This window comes from Kogia breviceps, chromosome 7 (genome assembly GCF_026419965.1).
Source record: "Kogia breviceps isolate mKogBre1 chromosome 7, mKogBre1 haplotype 1, whole genome shotgun sequence".
Lineage (NCBI taxonomy): Eukaryota > Metazoa > Chordata > Mammalia > Artiodactyla > Physeteridae > Kogia > Kogia breviceps.
In genome coordinates, this window is record NC_081316.1 from 27,618,983 (window position 1) to 27,639,485 (window position 20,503).

The 20,503-nt window shown below is 39.6% G+C and overlaps 1 protein-coding gene across 1 annotated transcript in view; it reads left to right on the forward strand.

Annotated features, from left to right (window-relative positions):
• Window positions 1-20,503, forward strand: part of DCDC1 (doublecortin domain containing 1) — a 458,528-nt gene that overhangs the window by 385,449 nt on the left and 52,576 nt on the right. Inside the window, 5 exon segments of the mRNA XM_067038066.1 lie at window positions 906-1,041; window positions 2,618-2,771; window positions 6,185-6,343; window positions 7,467-7,667; window positions 13,629-13,722. Coding sequence (XP_066894167.1) covers window positions 906-1,041; window positions 2,618-2,771; window positions 6,185-6,343; window positions 7,467-7,667; window positions 13,629-13,722 — 744 coding nt within the window.

Below are 20,503 nucleotides of genomic sequence, written 5' to 3' on the forward strand. Positions count from 1 at the left end.
ATATCCACATTAACATTGTGGTGCATATACTGCAAGTTCATTTATACCAGTGGTTGTCAGAGTTTTCTGTAAAGTGTCAGATAGTTAATATTTACAGACCACATGGTATCTATTGAAACGTCAGCTCTGCCATTGTAGCACGAAAACATTTACAGATAACATGCAAATGAGTGGACAGAGCTGTAATCCAATAAAACTTTATTTACAAGAACTGGCAATCAGCGAGATTTGATCCTCAGCCATAGTTTACTATTTTTTACTATTTTTTTTTACAATTTTTTTACAATTTTTTTCAGTGTTTAACTTTTTATTTCTTATTTTTAAATTTTTTTAACACCTTTATTGGAGTACAATTGCTTTACAATGTTGTGTTAGTTTCTGCTGTATGAAAAAGTGAATCAGCTATATGTATATCCCTGTATCCCCTCCCTCTTGCGTCTCCCTCCCACCCTCCCTATCCCACCGCTATAGCTTGTCACAAAGCACCGAGCTGATCTCCCCATGAAATGCAGCTGCTTCCCACTAGCTATTTCACATTTAAACCCCTGATTTATCCCCACTTACCTTCCCCCCATCCCTCCCTTCCTTCTTTCCTTTCTTTAAAAAATTATTTTTTCTACAACTTTTTATTTTGAAATAATTAAAGATTCATAGGAAGTTGCAAAGATAGTATAGAGAAGTCTTTTTTTCAGTAAAAAACCCTGTAGATCCATCAAACTTGTTGCTTTTATCAATAGTTTGTGCCTGTTATCACTGAGTATTATTCCTTTTTATCACTGACTATGGTGCCATAGTTTGTTTAATCATTTACCTATTGTAGGGTGTTTTGATTGTTTCCAGTTTGGGCTATAATAATGCTGCTGTGAGCAGTTGTATCTGGGATTAGAGACTCATTTCTTTGGTAGGTGTATGTTTCATGTGGAGAACATTGGATCAGTCCTGATCTGTCCATTGCTCAGCAGAAGAAGCAAATCTTCCTGAGGAACTTAACATCAGATATTTCTAAAATTCAAACTTTCTGCAGTGCATGTAAGATAGAGGGTAAGCATTGGAATTATTTACTTTATATACGTACAGCCAAAAAAAAAAAAAAACTTGATGATATTGCTTTTTTTTTAAAAAAAAATCCAACTTTGTTTAAACAGGTCATATTTCACCCCTGCATCTTGCTGTTTAGCTTTAGACTAATTTTTATATTTAACAAAGTTGCATATTTTAATTCACACTGTACTTTGGATGTGCAGAGAAAACGTACTTTATTTTGTCTTTAACAAATTTGGCCTTCTTCGTGAGCCCCAGGTACCCCCATCAGGAAACTTTAAATGTACAGTCAGGTTTAAATGTGTCCCATCCATTAATTTAAATAGTCCCTTTCGGGAAGGCTTTCAGATTTCTTAGTTTGCAGCCTCTCCCTTTAGTTCTTCTCTAGGATGGAAGGAAAGAATTTGGGGTGCAGATCCTCTTGCTTTCTGGGCCCTGCTGGCAGAAGTCCATGGCTGGGTGACAGTGTCCCATTCTTTCGGCCCAGGTAATGCTCTGGGTGCGTGGTACTTCCTGCCTGCCGCAGCCTCCCCTCTGTTCCCACTGGCCCTCTGCAGCCTGCTTGTGGTTGGGTAACCACCTCTGCAAATCCTTGCTTTGGGACCTCTTGGCCCCTGCTTGGCAGCCACTTCTGGAAAGCTCCCCTGCATGGCTCTTAGTAAATCCTGGGTCATGGCTGCACTTCCTGGAAACCAGATCCAGGTTCATGTGGCTATGCCCCAGATTGCAGTGGTGGGGACAGCTCAAGAGGTAACTCATCACCGTGTCCTGAACCATAGGCAAAGTCCTCAGCATTTTCTTGTCTAGCTAAGATTCCTGCAGCAAAAGCTGAAGGCAGAATCATGACACCTGGTTTTCTGCCTTCCTTTGAGTTCTGCCACAGATCCCCTCAGGCTCAGAAATGGTAGGTTTCCTCCAAGTCAACACTGAGATAAGCTAAGTGGGAGCTAAAGGCTTCTGGAAAAAAACCCTAAATCATGACAGCGTCATCTGACTTACATGGCCATTGTCTTGTGCCTGAATGTCAAAACTGTATTTGTACTTTTGCTTTCCTTTTGTAAGAATTCTCATTCCTCATGTCTTCCACCTTCCCTTAAGGCTACCCCAGGACCAGGACAAAGGTCCTATATATAGAAGAGAAAAATCATCAATATAATTTAAAACATTATCTTATTGCATATCTTGAACACTGTACATTAAGCTTTGCATGTGTCTTTTAAGGCATTGGGAACTTTCATTGAGGAGTTTGGATCCCAGAGAATGACCTAGAGGCGTATGTCTAAATAATGGAACCCATTTGAATAGTTAGAATTTATAACTAACTTATTTTTGGAAAGACCTATTTTTTTAGCACTTTTGAATGAGAATGTCTTGAGAGGAAAGATTTACAAAAATTAAATTAAGTGAAATCCAATTTATTAGTTTAAAGAGCAACTATCATTTATACTTAGAATGTATTCTCTTAGACCAAATAGCAGGAAATTTTCTGCATTTTTATTTTAACACTTGTTTTCAAAGTCCTAGTGCTCTGAGATCATAACTAATGTGTCCTTGTAATTTGTGCATTTCTCCTCAGCTCTTGTTTTAGAAGTCCAAAGTGACATTGTGTTGGGAGCCAAGCTTGCTGTGCGGAAACCAATTTTTGGAGATGAGAAGCAAATTATAGAACCAGAGGAAAAGCAAGTGCAAAAAAATGCTTTAACATCAGGAAATGCTTCCAGTGAAATTCTGTAAGTAATCAGTGTGGCCAGAAAAGTTACCTGCTTCCTATTTGGACTCAGCTCATTAGCTCACTAACACCACAGAGCCCATGCAGGGAGCCCACACCAAGTTTATGAAACTAATGGAAGTTGAAGAGCTAGTATTTAATTAGTTTCCTGGCAAAAGGATAGAGCTGGAGTTTCAGTGTTCAACCACCACAATGATCTACTTTCAGTAATTTTGTTATGATGTTGCTATTTTTAAAAGACTGGAATCTTAGAACTGGCGACATTTATTTGAGGAATTCATCATGTTTTTGTTTCCATAAACATGGACTTCAGGAACAATTATGCTTCTTCCTTAATGTAGGTTCAAGTTGAATGCATGTTAATATAAGTTATCATCCTGGATTGCTGAAATAGCTTTCTGATTGGTTTCTATCTCCATAATCTCCTCCTTCCAATTCACCTTGAAGTTTCGTCTATGGACAATCTTTCTAAAACACAATCCTCTTTATACAGTTTTTCAATGGCTACCTATTGCAGACAGAAGACAATGTTTAGTCTGGAATCCCAAGCCCTCCTGACCCTGGTCCAGGCCTGTCATTAACCCTCATTTGTACCCGCATGCCCACCTCCACTCCACACTTTTTCTTTGTGCCACATGAACTCCAAGCTTCAGCTCGGCAGCTACAAGCTGTCTCTGGACAGTGGCCTGTTCCACTGATGCACTGCTGCAGACCTCTCACCACATATTCATTTCTCTCCAACTGACGTGCCCCATCCTAAGTCTGTGGAAGGATTCTTTATCATTGAAATCAATCATGACAATGACTGTACTAGCAATGTATCAGTTCCCTCCCCTCTACTCCACCCACCACCACCAATTTGGGAATTCCTTGAGGGCAAAAACTCTGTCACACATGTTCTGTGAAGACCAGGATAACTTACTTTTGTCATTATTTACAGAATAAATGAAGGAATCATTGAATTAGTTTCCAAATTATAAAACCAAAAATAGCAAGTCAATTACCATTGCAATAACTGAAAATTAATTTGTATACAAATTAATTTTCATTAATCATTGGTATACAAGCTGTTTTAAACAACTTTTCTATCTTCAATTACAAGAATATTAACTTTTATATTAGGAATCAAACTTCCTCATTTTGATGGGTAATTCATCTGGTCCTACATCCTGACACTAACAAAGGCACGAGAAAGCCTTTTTCAGAGAGAGTGATTTGACCTATTTTGTATCTTCCTCAGTTGTTAGAGAATTGGCCGCAAACTTTTCTAACATTCCCTTTTGTTCTTCTTCTAAAGAATGTATCTAGCCTCTGAGTTGTTATACTGCATTTGGAAAAAAATAAACAGAAAGTAAAAAAGAAAGAAAAAGCATCTTTGAGAGCAAAGATTCTTGTTGTTCTGATTCATAGATTTCATCAGGGCCTGAAATCCTTGAGCTAAAAGTCTTTGAGTCCACTCAGAACATAATGCAGGAGCATGGTGACTATACTTAATAATACTGCACTGCATATTTGAAAGTTGCTAAGAGAGCAGATCTTAAAAGTCTTCATTACAAGAAAAACATTTTTGGAACTATCTGCGGGAATAGATGTTAACCAGACATATTGTGGCAATCATTTTGCAAAATATACAAATATCAAATCATTATGCTGTACACCCAAAACTAATATAGTGTTATATGTCAATTATACCTCAATTAAAAAAAAAACATAATGCAGGAATCTCCTGCATTATTGCACATTCTAGGCAAGCTCTTTTGATCCAGCCTCTTCTTGAATACTCCTAGGAACAGGGAGATCACTATTTCACAAGGCAGCCCATTTTAATGTTGAAATAATAATTTAGAATACCTCTATCCTTCTATGACTCCATTGGTAAAGTAGACCCTACCCCACCTCACCCAATTTCCATCACAATTTCCTGTTTTATTCCTCTTGTGACATTCATTGTTTGTTTATTCATGTATTTATCTACTGTCTCTCTTCTTCCCACTAGAATGTAAGCTCCATGAATCCTGAGAACTTAACTGTTTTGTTCACCACTATATCCCCAATACTTAGAACTCTGTGCCTACAATATAGTTGATGTTTAAGAAATATTAGTTAAAGGAATGAATGATTAAATAATGACTAGTTATATGAATGAATGAATGGACATGAATCAATAAAGCAAGATGTATTGTTAAATGGCTGTTCTAAAATTAACTGGACTGTACTTCATTTGCTTGGGAGATGAGGAGTATATAGATATCCCAAGTTAGAAAATCCCATCTGGATTTGGAGGAAGAATCTTGTTATGTCTAAGAATGACTTTTTTTTTGTCTGTTTCCCTCAAAGAAATGGAGTTGGTGGGAAAGCTGTGTTTTGTATTTTCAACACAAGATGGCACTGTTGTTTCTTTAACTGTTAATGAGATTTTTGTCTTCAGAAGCTGCTTGTGCTGCAACTCTGAATAAGGCTGTTGTTACCCACCAATTTCATATCCACATGTAATACTTTTGTTACATTTGAAAAGTGTATGGTCTGCTCTGTTAACACAGGAATTGTCCCTGGAGATTTGGGTAATTCGATATTGCTTGCAGTTACATCAAATTACCACAAGCACCTTGGTGACCACAGCCTCCCCCAGAGAACTTTATTTACACATATGCACATTTAGAGTGCTGAAGTATGCTTGCTGCTTTGCCTGTATATTTGTCCTGCCTTCAGCAGAGCAGTCCTCATATTGTGTCATGATCCCATGGAAGCAAGTGTACCCTAAACAGTGGCTGGGGATTTGATATATTCAGATCTGCATGGTGGTTATGTTTCCGTTCACGATTTCATCTTAATAAGAGGCCACAAGGCTGACTCAGTTATTCAAACTATGACAATTTACTCTAAGTGTTTTTGTATGTTATTCTCCATCAAAACCTGGCACATTTGTGCTGGTGCTATTTGAGTCTCTCTAGATTTTTCTATTGAGAGGAAAAGTTATTAAGATTCCTTAACATTGTCTAATGAGTAAATTTTATGAAACCTAGTAATCTAGGCTGTCTGTTCCAGACAGAATTATGACACATTTATGGAGTAGGCAAGAGTCTCATTACATGTTTGTTATGAATTTCCAAAACTACTGAGTAGTCTTAATCTTATTTTTGAAATATAATACATGACCCCATTTTTTTCCTGAGTAAATATAACAAAGATGAATGCTGCTTATTAAGTGATTGAGGGTTCATTTGCAGCTTTATATTAAAAGATCTAAATTGTGTATTAGTAGGATGTGAATTTGCAGTGTTAGGCACCATTATGGAAATCTGACTTCCAGATCCACCAGTATCATTCAGGATATTATCAGACTACACCTCAGAGAAAATTCTGTGAGTATAAATCAGATTTCTTTGACTTCTGTTTCCTTCTGAACCTTGATAGAGATTCACATGCAAGAGCCCATCTCCGAATGAAAGCTTGTCACGCACTTCTCAGGTATGCCTGGCAGGAAACGTCTCATAACTTTGATGAAGATGACAGTCTTCCAAAGAAAATGGAAGAAGAGCTCTTTGAAAATGTGGAAACAGAGAAGAAATACAGGTAAAAAGTTACAAGGGATTCCTGTTAGAGATTTCTACCTGGTCTTAGATTCACTCACTTTAGGGCAAAAATATTACTGAAGATTTACATTACTGTTAGTTGCTCTTTACATCAACACACACATTTTTGTGTTTCTTGTGTTTTTGACTGAAGTATTTACAAGTACTGGTGGCAAGTACCTTCTCGCTTTAGCTGTGTAATGTAATTTCTCGTTCACTGGTGTCTTTTCTATTAAAAGGTAAGCTCACCCATCGTTGCCTCCTGAGAACTTAGGACAGAGCGTGTATATTAGTTGAATGAATGTGTAAATGAACTTATGAATAAGCATGTAAAATGCCTTGATGTCTTTAAGAAATTAGTAAAATGCAATTTCATCCTTTTTAACTTTATTTTTTCTCTGGTCAATGTCCAATGAAATGACAGGATTCTATATAGTACTTGGTATTATTCCATAATCTTTATACATTTACTTAATGTTACAGCAGTTTAAACAGTTTTGGCACTTCAACACTTAGCATTAGTCCATGCACATAGTAGGGACTTAATAGACATTTACAAATTAATTGCCAATGCATTGTGATTTTTAATAAGGTTTAATAAGTCTGCTTAATGCCTTAAGAGATATTTAAGTATGAGATTCCTTTGAATTAACTTATTAGCGTATCATTATTTTGGTTGATGATATTCTATGAGTTGTTATGGAAGATTCAAAAACTTGGAGAATGGGATTCTGTTTGCCAGGGATTCTGTAGATAGAAGATAGAAATGATCATGATTTGAACAGAACTTCTTTATTTCTCTCTGTTCTGATTCATTGCCCTGTTCCTACTCCTACCTCTTTTTCCCTTTAAATTATCTCAAGTGAATTTTTTCTTGGCTGATGAATTTCTCATGTTCTCTTGGATAAATATTTATTTCTAATATAAAATAAAGTCAGAATTCTACTTTTTACATCAGCTTGACAGTGCAAAGCAAATAACATTGCTGCTGTCCTGATGATAATGCTTCCCCATTATAAGTGAATTTGGTTCATAGCGGGTCTCTTGCCAACAGAACTTGCTATTTCCAGCACATCAGTGCACAGGACACTTCTCTGCCACGAATGGGATTTTCTTTATCTCAGCCATTCTCCAAAACAGAGTAAACTGCAGAAGGTTTGCCACCAGCAGTTTGAATACAGAGATGGGCAAATGACAAGCTATGCTTCTCCTCCACTAGTTTTGGGGGTGCAAGGCCGCAACCTGCACTCAGGCTTGGAGGTTGTTTTGGTGGAGAAAAAAGCAGATGATAGTCATCAACACTGGAGGCACAAGGAAGACAGCAGGTAAACCCATTATATTGGGGCCTTAATATATCAAAAGGGGACTAGGAGCCTAAGAGATCCAGCATGGTCCCCACAGACCAGGCAGAGGTATATTTGAGGACTTTGGATTTTCTCTTTAATGTAGCCAATAATATTTTTAACCTACTCAAGGAAGAGAAAGATAGTGAAGTCAAATGTAAGTGCTCAGTAGTCTACACACAACTCATTCACTACAGCTTCAGGTAAGAAACGTGAAATCTAGCCTACGGGGTTCATAGTTTTAATGGGCCATTGAGGTCAAGAGAGAGCTAGACGCTCATCTAATTTATTTGTGTGATTTGAAAACATCATAAAATCAAGTAGGAATTCTAAAAAGTCCCATTTTTAAAAAAATTGCAGTACTTTTCATTAACACAGTCTTCTGCACCGCCCCACATGCATGCCTTCCCTCCCTCCCCTACTTCCATCATATAACCAACTGATGTGGCTTCTACTCACACAGTGAAATTGAATTGAATTCTTACCCTAATGAGATATATCAACCCAGTGCAACGGCTGGCCCTTGTTTGGATCTAGCTTGAAGCCCACCACCGTCAAAAAGGTTATTTCTGAGACAATCAGAAGAAATTTAAAATAGTCTGGGTACCAGATGATATGAAGGAAGTCTTGTTAATTTTGTTGGGTGTCATAATGGTTTAATGGCTATGTTTAAAAAAAGTCCTAAAAAAAAAAAAGTCCTGATCATTTGGATGTATATTGTAGTATTTACAGATAAAATTAAGAGAGAACTCAGCTTTTTTTTTTTTTGCGGTACGCGGGCCTCTCACTGTGTGGCCTTTCCCGTTGCGGAGCACAGGCTCCGGACGCACAGGCTCCGCAGCCATGGCTCACGGGCCCAGCCGCTCTGCGGCATGTGGGATCTTCCCGGACCGGGGCACGAACCCACGTCCCCTGCATCGGCAGGCGGACTCTCAACTACTGCGCCACCAGGGAAGCCCGAGAGCTCAGCTTTGTTTTAAAATATTCTAGCAAAGCAAAAATTTTAAAATGGGGACAGGGGGAGGGGATGAAACAGGCATGGCAGAATGTTGATAACTGTTGTGTCCGTGGTGGTTTCTTATACATTTCTCTCTGGTTTTGTGCATGCTTGAAATTTCTTTTTGTGTGTGTGTGTGTGTGTGTGTGTGTGTGTGTGTTTTAATTTCTTTAACAAGAGCGTTAACAACTCCTTGGTTTTTGGATGGTTTGCTTCAAAGTCTACCATTAGTGTTATATGGTGGGGCTCCAGGGCCCTCTTCAGTCTCTTGAAATACTACAGAAAATGTGTTTGTGTGTGTATCTGTGTAATACTTTTTTTTTTTCTTTTTCTGGGAAAGAGCTGTGATTTGGGGATTCTCAAAAGGTGTGTGATGCAAAAGGCTTAGGGGATCGCTGCTTTGAGAGAGATTGTATAATCTCCAGCAGGCGGCAGCAGAGGGCCCAGCATGGGCAGGAAAGGAGCTAGCCTTCCTGTGCTCGCTGTCTGAGATTCCGACTTGCCAGCAAGGAACACATGCAGCCTTGTTTTAGAGACAGCTGAAGAGCCAACCTGTAGACAGACCTGGTGAATGTCTTCTTTTGCCCCATTTATCCTAGCTAAGCTGACTTTGCGACAGGGGAGCTAAGAAGCAGGCTTTTGGCCCTGCAAACGGTTTGCTTAGTGGAACCAGAATTCATTCATTTAGCTGCAGAAGATTATCAAGGGCAGTGTTTTAGGTGCTGGTGCTTCAGCAAAGAACAAAACAGATAAAAATTCCTGCCCACGAAGCTAGTGCTACCCAATCTCTACATTTCTGGAATTTAGAGCTACATCTTACTGCCTTGGCTTTCTGTATTATAGTAGAGGTCCCGCTTGAGCCTAAGTTGGAATTCGAGCATGGCTGAAGGGCTAGGGTGCACACGCATGGGGAATGAGAGAAGTGACCCAAGGCACTAGACAGCCACACTTGATGAGTTTAACTCAGGAACACCTGGTCATCAGAAGAGAGAGCAAGTTCTGAGCCCTGCTCAGTGTCTGCACTGCTTTTGGTTTTCACCGTAAGTGCTGTGGGGAGATCAGGAAGACGGGAAGGCAGTTTAAGTAAAAACAAAGGGAAGGGGGCTTCCCTGGTGGCGCAGTGGTTGAGGGTCCGCCTGCCAATGCAGGGGACATGGGTTCGTGCCCCGGTCTGGGAAGATCCCACCTGTTGCGGAGCGGCTGGGCCCGTGAGCCATGGCCGCTGGGCCTGCGCGTCCGGAGCCTGTGCTCCGCAACGGGAGAGGCCACAACAGTGAGAGGCCCGCATACCGGAAAAGCAAAACAAAACAAAGGGAAGCTTGCCTAAAACTCTATGTACTCCCTCCCTGCTTTGGAAAGTCTAACCACATGTAACACCAAAGAGATTGGTCTCTTCCGATTTCCTTCCACTTTCCAGAACGCTCTGCAATGTTGTCGTATTGAGGCCTCCCCATGTCAAGCCGTAGAAGAGAGGGACAGTTGAAGGGAGATGGTGGTATTGACTGATCGCTGGCTGGAAACTGCAGAGTCCAGAGAGAAGAGGTGGAGTCATGGGGGGGTGGGGGCAGCAGTGGGACAGGGTTGGCTCCTGAACGCATGAGTCACCGTCTAGGGACTCCCACAGACCCTTGGGCAGGAGAGGTTTTGCAGAAGTCTTGATGATTAGATGTGGGCATTATTCAGAGGAACGTATGTCCCATGGCAGAAATGTCTGTATAGTGACAGTAATTCTGAGCTTTCTTCTACATTTTCCCTTGACATTTTGCTTTTTCTTTTTCGTGTTATTGGGTGTTGAAACCCATTTGTTCTGATAAGCTGGTGAGGCCTGGAGAACCTTGGGTGACACGATGTAGCAGAAACCTATATGGAATCATTTATGTGAACCATAGTCTTTTGATCTTCCATATTTTTCCCAGGCAGTAAATTAGCATTTATTGAGTCAACTGCCCAATCAGAATTTGTGTCAATAGAGCAGAAGCCCAGTAGCTCACTGCCAGCATGATGGGAGGTGCCAAGTGCTATCACTGTGCCTAGAATTTTCTACCATTAGTCCTTTCATTCAGTCCTTTGGGTCTTGAATTACTTTTTCATTTTGGCCTTCTGTTGAAAATAGAGAATAACTAGGAAATCTGATATCTTAAGCAATTATCAGCAAAGCCTCTTAAGGGAAATTTTGAGCGTGAAAACAAGGCCTAGCTGGGAGAGCACATAGTCTAGGAGAGTAGTATAAGAAATGAGCAAGGGGACACTGGCAGAGGCAGTAGGAGGTTACCAAAGACACCCTTACTTGGTTTCTAGCCACACAGAAAAATGGTCCAGGTCAACTTTTGACATAAACTGGGATCTTTCTCCCATTTTCAACCCTGGCACAATCTGAATTAATCATTTGGTCTCAAAGGGGACATATGAAAAAAATGCTCAGGGGAAAAAAATCCCCTTCAACAAGATTCAAAATTATAAAAGGGAAAATACAGTGTCATGGAATTCAGAGCTGAAAGAGATTTTGAAAATTTTCTAGTCTTAGTCACCTGATCCTAAAGCTAAGTAAACTGAGGCTCAAGAAGATGAAGTGACTTGTATGCACTCTCACTGTGGGTTAGTAGAAGAGGCTGTGCTGTCGTGCTGGGATACTTCTGGGACACAGAGTCAGTTCTCACAGTGCCGTTTGGCACGTAGTGGGCTTTATGTAGAAGTCTAAAAGCTCAGGCTTCCTGCAGAATGTAAGCACTCCTGCGATGGGCAAGTGACAGTTGACAGTCCAAAAAGGAAAAGAAAAGTCAACACTATCATGGTTGAGCATGGTACTGAAGCATGGGAGAAGTTGCTACATCTATTCTAGGCAGCAAAAACAGAGAAAGCTAGGCACCTAATCTAGGCACCTCAGTAAATTGTTGCAGGAAATATACAATCATTCATTCATCTGACTACTACTGAGTGCCAGTAAAAATGCAAGATGCAAACTATGCTACATGCTGAGGCTACGGAGATGAACAAAATTGAATACCAGCTCTCGTGCTGTGCACAGACTTGATAGATGCTAAAAAGGTATTTGATAAAATTGAATACCCACTTTGGATTTAAACTGACACTTTGTTAACTAACACTAGAAGGAAGAAACACATTGTAAGATTAATAGTGATTGTTTTAGGAATATAAATGATGTTTCAAATTCTGTTTTAATTTTTACCATATTTTCTAGTATTTTGTAAATGCTTTACAATGAGGATATTTTGTTTTATGTTCAGAGATTTCAATTAGATATCTAGATTTTTTTGTCTTGAAAGGAAAAATACGTTACTCTTATCACAGATCTCCCCCACGCCAGCTTTCTCCCCTTTCCTCCACTCCAACATCATTAAATTTTATATTCAGGACTAGTTATATTTTCCACAGCAGGAATGCCACTGCTGGTCTGTAATGTAACTATGTTGACAGACATAAAGAACTGGCTTTTTCTATGCAGACAATATCCTTGAATATTTGGTCTATTCTTGCTTTTTTTTTTTTTTTTTTTTTTTTGTGGTACGCGGGCCTCACACTGCTGTGGCCTCTCCCGTTGTGGAGCACAGGCTCCGGACGCACAGGCCCAGCGGCCATGGCTCACGGGCCCAGCCGCTCCGCGGCATGCGGGATCCTCCCGGACCGGGGCACGAACCCACGTCCCCTGCATCGGCAGGCGGACTCCCAACCACTGCGCCACCAGGGAAGCCCTATTCTTGCTTTTAAGTGATGTACGGGAAAGAATTTGAGGGTTTTAACTCTGTACTTTGCTTTCTTTTTTTTCAGTCAAGGAGGCTTTGTTTTAGTTCCAATATAAGATAACTTAAAAATATTCAATATATATCTTGGACTTTTAGGGAATACTCATTTAGAAAAGAAGAATTTGAGGGAAAGCTATAAAAAAAATCACAACAATGGATAATAGTAGCTCATACTAAGTGCCATGAGCCAGACAATATTCAACGCATTTTTTTATACATTAACTCATTATATTCTCAGGACGAAAGTCCTGTGCGGTATGCACCATTATCCTATTTTACAGATGAGGAAACTGAGGCTGAGAGTTGTTAAGCAGGTCTTGAGATATACTCAAGATTTAAACGCAGGCATTGTGGTTCCAGAATCCATGCTCTTATTCACTCTGCCACATTGCCTCTCACAATAGCAAAACAGGTGAGGAGAGTGTCTGGGTACAATCTGGAGACAGAAAACACACAGTCATTTAAACAGGGATGTTTAACATAAAGAATTATTAAGCTATGCTAAACGAGTAACTATCAGATTTTTTTTGAAAAAAACCTTTATAAGGTACTCTAGGGCTGAGGGAGTTGAAGACACACTTGGGATTGGGTCCCTCCCTAAGGCTGGAGTTCAGAGCTCATTGGAAGAAGTATGGGTGCTGTCCACCGGATGGCAGGGAAATGTGTTGGTTTGCGTGGCCAGATCTGTTCTGTGGTTGCTGGGCAAGCAGGAAGCAACCCTTTGGAACTTACGTGGTTGTGCAGCTATTGCTGGGCACGTGGAGATGCAATGGTATGGGGTTGCTGGGACAGCAGAAGGTCTGGAGCACGTGGTGTCCGTGTTGGGAGGGCCATAAGTGGGTGATCACCAGGCCAGGCCTGGGCTGTGAGGGTATTAAAGGACCACGTGCATTCCGGGCACATGGCTGGGACAGAGCATCCCTGGACACCCTCACTCCCAAACACTGACCCCAGGCAGCAGCCAGAAAGAACAGGAGCGCCCCTTTCTCCTTCAGTGTTCTTGCAGCACTCTGCACTGAGGAACCTCAACATCGTGCTTATGGTGGGGGAGAAATGCCCAAAGGATTTCATATCCATTAGCGCAGCGTATGTATGGAGCCAAGAGGCAACACACAGATAAGGGGCACAGAGGGAGCTCTAAACTGGTCATGCTGCTTTGTAATGTGCCTAATCCTGTTTCCCAAGGACCTTTCACCTGGTGAGTAACCCAGACCTGGTGCTGGCAGTGTCTATGACTAAGGCTGGAGATGAAGTCTGTGGCTATCTGGTTATTGCTCAGGTAAGATATGTAGAGGCTAAAGAGTAATTATAGCCCTTTATTTAGTTAAATTTAAGGAAAGCCCCATGCTTCCTTGTTGTGGAGAAAGAAAATGGCTGTCATAGAAACCTATCTTGAATGCCATTGTTAAAATATTTACAATAGTCTGCCTAGATTTCAAATTGAACATGTTCCTGTAGCTCTGAATTTAGTTTAATCCAACAGATGGTGATTGTGGGCTTGCTGCATGTCAGGAGCTATGCTAGTTACTTAAATCAAATCCAATGGCAAGCGTGAGAAATTATCCCAATAGCATTCATAGCGTCTCAGTGGTGGGTGCAGTCAGGTGAATGGCTGTTAGATGCATGCATTTTAAGTTCAATGATTTGCAGACATAAGCAAGTCCCCTCTCACCTGGCAACGGGTGGGAAAGACCGTGGTCAGAGGAGTCTTTCAGGAGGGTGTGAGCTCTTCAATGCTAATTCTACTGAGACTCATTTGAAATATACTTTCAACATACTTTTGCAAATGCTTATAGCAGCCAAACAATTTTTGGAGACTCCAGAGAAGGCTGGCTTCACTTGAATTTTGGGTAAAGACCTATGGGGTTGGTTTTTTTCTTTCCCACGTTTGTCTGTCATCCTCACTTACCAAAGACACTCCTAGACGGGTATATATTTTTCCTTGTTAGGAGGAGAAAAAGTTTAGGAGTGTCCCTGCTCAGCATTTACTTTCTGTATCCTCCACAGTATTTGCCATCTTTGTGTTGAACAGAATATACTGTCTCCAAATAGCATTTGTTTTATTCCATATTTTAATAATAATGAGGCAACTTGTTCTGCAGGACCTGTATCCAAAATTGGGATATAGCAATCTGGACAAATACCAAAGCTTAATTAAGTCTTCTATCCTGATGATAAATATGGACTAAAATTTTATTCTAGGAGACACAGTATATATAACATCAAATTTTTCCCTGTCAGGTGCCTCTGTGGCATGGACCACAGTGATATAAAACCTTATGCAGATGCAAATTTTGTACCTTAATCTGTTTCATAAAATTATAGCTATGGATGTTTTCCCCTGAGGTTCCCATTTTATAAGAAATGAGTTTGATCCCAAAGTTATTTGTACTACCTTACAAGAGTTTTTTTTTTTTTGCTTGGTGATTCATTTTTATTTCTTTTCTTTTTTTGTGGTATGCGGGCCTCTGACTGCTGCGGCCTCTCCCGTTGCGGAGCACAGGCTCTGGACGCGCAGCCTCAGAGGCCATGGCTCACGGGCCCAGCCGCTCCGCAACAGGTGGGATCTTCCCAGACCGGGGCACGAACTCGCGTCCCCTGCATCGGCAGGCGGACTCTCAACCACTGCGCCACCAGGGAAGCCCCATTTTTATTTCTTGAAGCAATCAGTTTGTGAGAATATATTAAAGTTCATGTAAAATAATAAAAATGAGACATGTTAAGTTAATGTTACTAAACCCCCTCCCTGTTCCTTGAAATATAATCTTTGTTTTCCATACCTCTGAGGGATGCTCTGTTGTTTGACCTATTAAATCAATTCCTGAGACTCATTTATTTTCCTCTTCACTATCAATCTCTCCTTGGTGAAGTAGGTGTTATTCATTATAAAGTTCCTTGAGGTGTCATGATATGTTTAGTTGGAACTAATCTAGTGGTTTAAATTCCTTGAAATTGAAACTACTCATTTTTTTAACTTATGCTCAAACCAAGTTTTATAATTAGAATCAAGATGCTGTTTCTAATACATAAAATGGAGTGTACTCACATTTTTTAAAAAAACCTTCTTGATAACCAGTGAAATGTAAATTAAAATATCAACAAGGTACTATTTTTCATTGATTAAATTGATGATGCTTTGGCAAGAGTGAGGAAAATAGGCCATTTCGTATAATATTGGTGGAAGGGTAAACTAGAATAACCTTTCTAGAAAGCATTTGATATGATAAAGCTTTATATTATACATCATAATTTTTTTAATGATCCTGTTCCTTTTTCTTTTTTGAGATACGCGGGCCTCTCACTGCTGTGGCCTCTTCCTTTATGGAGCACAGGCTCCAGACGCGCAGGCTCAGCAGCCATGACTCATGGGCCCAGCCACTCCACGGCATGTGGGATCTTCCCGGGCCAGGGCACGAACCCATGTCCCCTGCATCGGCAGGTGGACTCAACCACTGCGCCACCAGGGAAGCCCCATTTTTTTTTTTTTTTGAATTTTACTTTATTTTTTTACACAGCAGGTCCTTATAACTCATCAATTTTATCCACATCGGTGTAAACATGTCAATCCCAATCTCCCAATTCAGCACACCACCACCACCACCCCACCACGGCTTTCCCCCCTTGGTGTCCGTACGTTTGTTCTCTACATCTGTGTCTTTATTGCTGCCCTGCAAACCGGTTCATCTGTACCATTATTCTAGGTTCCACATATAAGCGCTAATATACGATATTTGTTTTACTCTTTCTGACTTACTACACTCTGTATGACAGTCGCTAGATCCATCCATGTCTCAACAAATGACCCAATTTCATTCCTTTTTATGGCTGAGTAATATTCCATTGTATATATGTACCACATATGCTTTATCCATTCGTCTGTCGAAGGGCATTTAGGTTGCTTCCATGACCTGGCTATTGTAAACAGTGTTGCAATGAACATTGGGGTGCATGTGTCTTTCTGAATTATGGTTTTCTCTGGGTATATGCCCAGTAGTGGGATTGCTGGATCATATGGTAATTCTATTTTTAGTTTTTTAAGGAACATCCATACTGTTCTCCATAGTGGCTGTATCAATTTACATTCCCAACAGTGCAAGAGGGTTCCCTTTTCTCCACACCCTCTTGTTTGTAGATTTTCTCATGATGCCCATTCTAACTGGTGTGAGGTGATACCTCATTGTAGTTTTGATTTGCATTTCTCTAATAATTAGTGATGTTTAGCAGCTTTTCATGTGCTTCTTGGCCATCTGTGTATCTTCTTTGGAGAAATGTCTATTTAGGTCTTCTGCCCATTTTTGGACTGGGTTGTTCGTTTTTTGAATATTGAGCTGCATGAGCTGTTTATATTTTGGAGTTTAATCCTTTGTCTGTTGATTTGTTTGCAAATATTTTCTCCCAATCAGAGTGTTGTATTTTCGTCTTGTTTATGGTTTCCTTTGCTGTGTAAAACTTTTGAAGTTTCATTAGGTCCCATTTGTTTATTTTTGTTTTTATTTCCATTACTCTAGGAAGTGGATCAGAAAAGATCTTGCTGTGATTTATCTCAAAGAGTGTTCTTCCTATGTTTTCCTCTAAGAGTTTTATAGTGTCTGGTCCTACATTTAGGTCTTTAATACATTTTGAGTTTATTTTTGAGCTTGGTGTTAGGGAGTGTTCTAATTTCATTCTTTTACATGTAGCTGTCCAGTTTTCCCAGCAACACTTACTGAAGACACTGTCTTCTCGATTGTATATCCTTGCCTCCTTTGTCATAGATTAGTTGACCATAGGTGCGTGGGTTTATCTCTGGGCTTTCTATCTTGTTCCATTGATCTATGTGTCTGTTTTTGTGCCAGTACCATATTGTATTGATTACTATAGCTTTGTAGTATAGTCTGAAGTCAGGGAGTCTGATTCCTCCAGCTCCATTTTTTTCCCTCAAAACTGCTTTGGCTATTCGGAGTCTTTTGTGTCTCCATACAAATATTAAGATTTTTTGTTCTAGTTCTGTAAAAAAATGCCATTGGTAATTTGATAGTGATTGCATTGAATCTGTAGATTGCTTTGGGTAGTATAGTCATTTTCACAATATTGATTCTTCCAATCCAAGAACATGGTATATCTCTCCATCTATTTGTATCATCTTTAATTTCTTTCATCAGTGTCTTATAGTTTTGTGGATACAGGTCTTTTGTCTCCCTAGGTAGGTTTATTCCTAGGTATTTTATTCTTTTTGTCACAATGGTAAATGAGAGTGTTTCCTTAATTTCTCTTTCAGATTTTTCATCATTAGTGTATAGGAATGCAAGAGATATCTGTGCATTAATTTTGTATCCTTCAACTTTACCACAATCATTGATTAGCTCTAGTAGTTTTCTGGTGGCATCTTTAGGATTCTCTGTGTATAGTATCATGTCATCTGCAAACAGTGACAGTTTTACTTCTTCTTTCCCAATTTGTATTCCTTTTATTTCTTTTTCTTCTCTGATTGCCATGCCTAGGACTTCAAAACTATGTTGAATAATAGTGGTGTGAGTGGACATCCTTGTCTTGTTCCTAATCTTAGAGGAAATACTTTCAGTTTTTCACCATTGAGAATGATGTTTGCTGTGGGTTTGTCGTATATGGCCTCTATTATGTTGAGGTAGGTTCCCTGTATGCCCACTTTCTGGAGAGTTTTTATCATAAATGGTGTTGAATTTTGTCAAAAGCTTTTTCTGCATCTATTGAGACGATCATATGGTTTTTTTTTTTTTTTTTTTTTTTTTTTTTTTTTTTTTTTTTTGCGGTATGCGGGCCTCTCACTGTTGTGGCGTCTCCCGTTGCGGAGCACAGGCTCCGGACGCGCAGGCTCAGCGGCCATGGCTCACGGGCTTAGTTGCTCCGCGGCATGTGGGATCTTCCCGGACCAGGGCACGAACCCGTGTCTCCTGCATCGGCAGGCGGATTCTCAACCACTGCGCCACCAGGGAAGCCCCGATCATATGGTTTTTATTCTTCAGTTTGTTAATATGGTTTATCACATTGATTCATTTGCATATATTGAAGGATCCTTGCGTGCCTGGTATAAATCCCACTTGATCATGGTGTATGATCCTTTTAATGTGTTGTTGGATTCTGTTTGCTAGTATTTTGTTGAGGATTTTTGCATCTATATTCATCAGTGATATTGGTCTGTAATTTTCTTTTTTTGCGACATCTTTGTCTGGATTTGGTATCAGGATGATGGTGGCCTCGTAGAGTGAGTTTGACACTGTACATTCCTCCACAATTTTTTGGAAGAGTTTGAGAAGGATGAATGTTAGCTCTTCTCTAAATGTTTGATAAATTCACCTGTGAAGCCATCTGGTCCTAGACTTTTGTTTGTTGGAAGATTTTTAATCACAGTTTCAATTTCATTACTTGTGATTTGTCTGTTCATATTTTCTATTTCTTCCTCATTCTATCTTGGAAGCTTATACCTTTCTAAGAATTTGTCCATTTCTTCCAGGTTGTCCATTTTATTGGCATAGAGTTGCTTATAGTAGTCTCTCAGGATGCTTCATATTTCTGTGGTGTCTGTTGTAACTTCTTTTTCATTTCTAATTTTATTGATTTGAGTCCTCTCCCTCTTTTTCTTGATAAGTCTGGCTAAAGGTTTATCAATTTTGTTTATCTTCTCAAAGAACCAGCTTTTCGTTTTATTGATCTTTGCTACTGTTTTCTTTGTTTCTATTTCATTTATTTCTGCTCTGATCTTTATGATTTCTTTCCTTGTGCTAACTTTGGGTTTTGTTTGTTCTTCTTTCTCTAGTTCCTTTAGGTGTAAGGTTAGATTGTTTATTTGAGATTTTTCTTGTTTCTTGAGGTAGGCTTGTATAGCTATAAACTTCCCTCTTAGAACTGTTTTTGTTGGATCCCATAGGTTTTGGATCATTGTGTTTTCATTGTCATTTGTCTCTAGGTATTTTTTGATTTCCTCTTTGATTTCTTCAGTGATCTATTGGTTATTTAGTAATGTATTGTTTAGCCTCCATGTGTTTGTGTTTTTTACGTTTTTTTTCCCTGTAATTGATTTCTAATCTCATAGCGTTGTGGTCAGAAAAGATGCTTGATATGGTTTCAATTTTTTAAAATTTACTGTGGCTTGATTTGTGACCCAAGATGTGATCTTTCCTGGAGAATGTTCCGTGTGCACTTGAGAAGAAAGTGTAATCTGCTGTTTTTGGATGGAATGTCCTATAAATATCAATTAAATCTATCTGGTCTGTTGTGTTATTTAAAGCTTCTGTTTCCTTATTTATTTTCATTTTGGATGATCTGTTCATTGGTGTAAGTGAGGTGTTAAAGTCCCCCACTAGTATTGTGTCACTGTCGATTTCCTCTTTTATAGCTGCTATCAGTTGTCTTATGTATTGAGGTGCTCCTATGTTGGGTGCATATATATTTATAATTGTTATATCATCTTCTTGGATTGATCCCTTGATCATTATGTAGTGTCCTTCCTTGTCTCTTGTAACATTCTTTATTTTAAAGTCTATTTTATCTGATCTGATATGAGTATTGCTATTCCAGCTTTCTTTTGATTTCCATTTGCATGGAATATCTTTTTCCATCCCCTCACTTTCAGTCTGTATGTGTCCCTAGGTCTGAAGTGGGTCTCTTGTAGGCAGCATATATATAGGTGCTGTTTTTTTATCCCTTCAGCAAGCCTGTGTCTTTTGGTTGGAGCATTTAATCCATTCACGTTTAAGGTAATCATTGATATGTATGTTCCTATGACCATTTTCTTAATTCTTTTGGGCTTGTTTTTGTAGGTCCTTTTCTTCTCTTGTGTTTGTTACTTAGAGAAGTTCCTTTAGCATCTGTTGTAGAGCTGGCTTGGCAGTGCTGAAATCTCTAAGCTTTTGCTTGTCTGTAAAGCTTTTGATTTCTCCATCGAATCTGAATGAGATCCTTGCCAGATAGAGTAATCTTGGTTGTACATTCTTCCCTTTCATCACTTAAAGTATATCATGCCACTCCCTTCTGGCTTGTAAAGTTTCTGCTGAGAAATCAGCTGCTAACCTTATGGGAGTTCCCTTGTATGTTATTTGTCATTT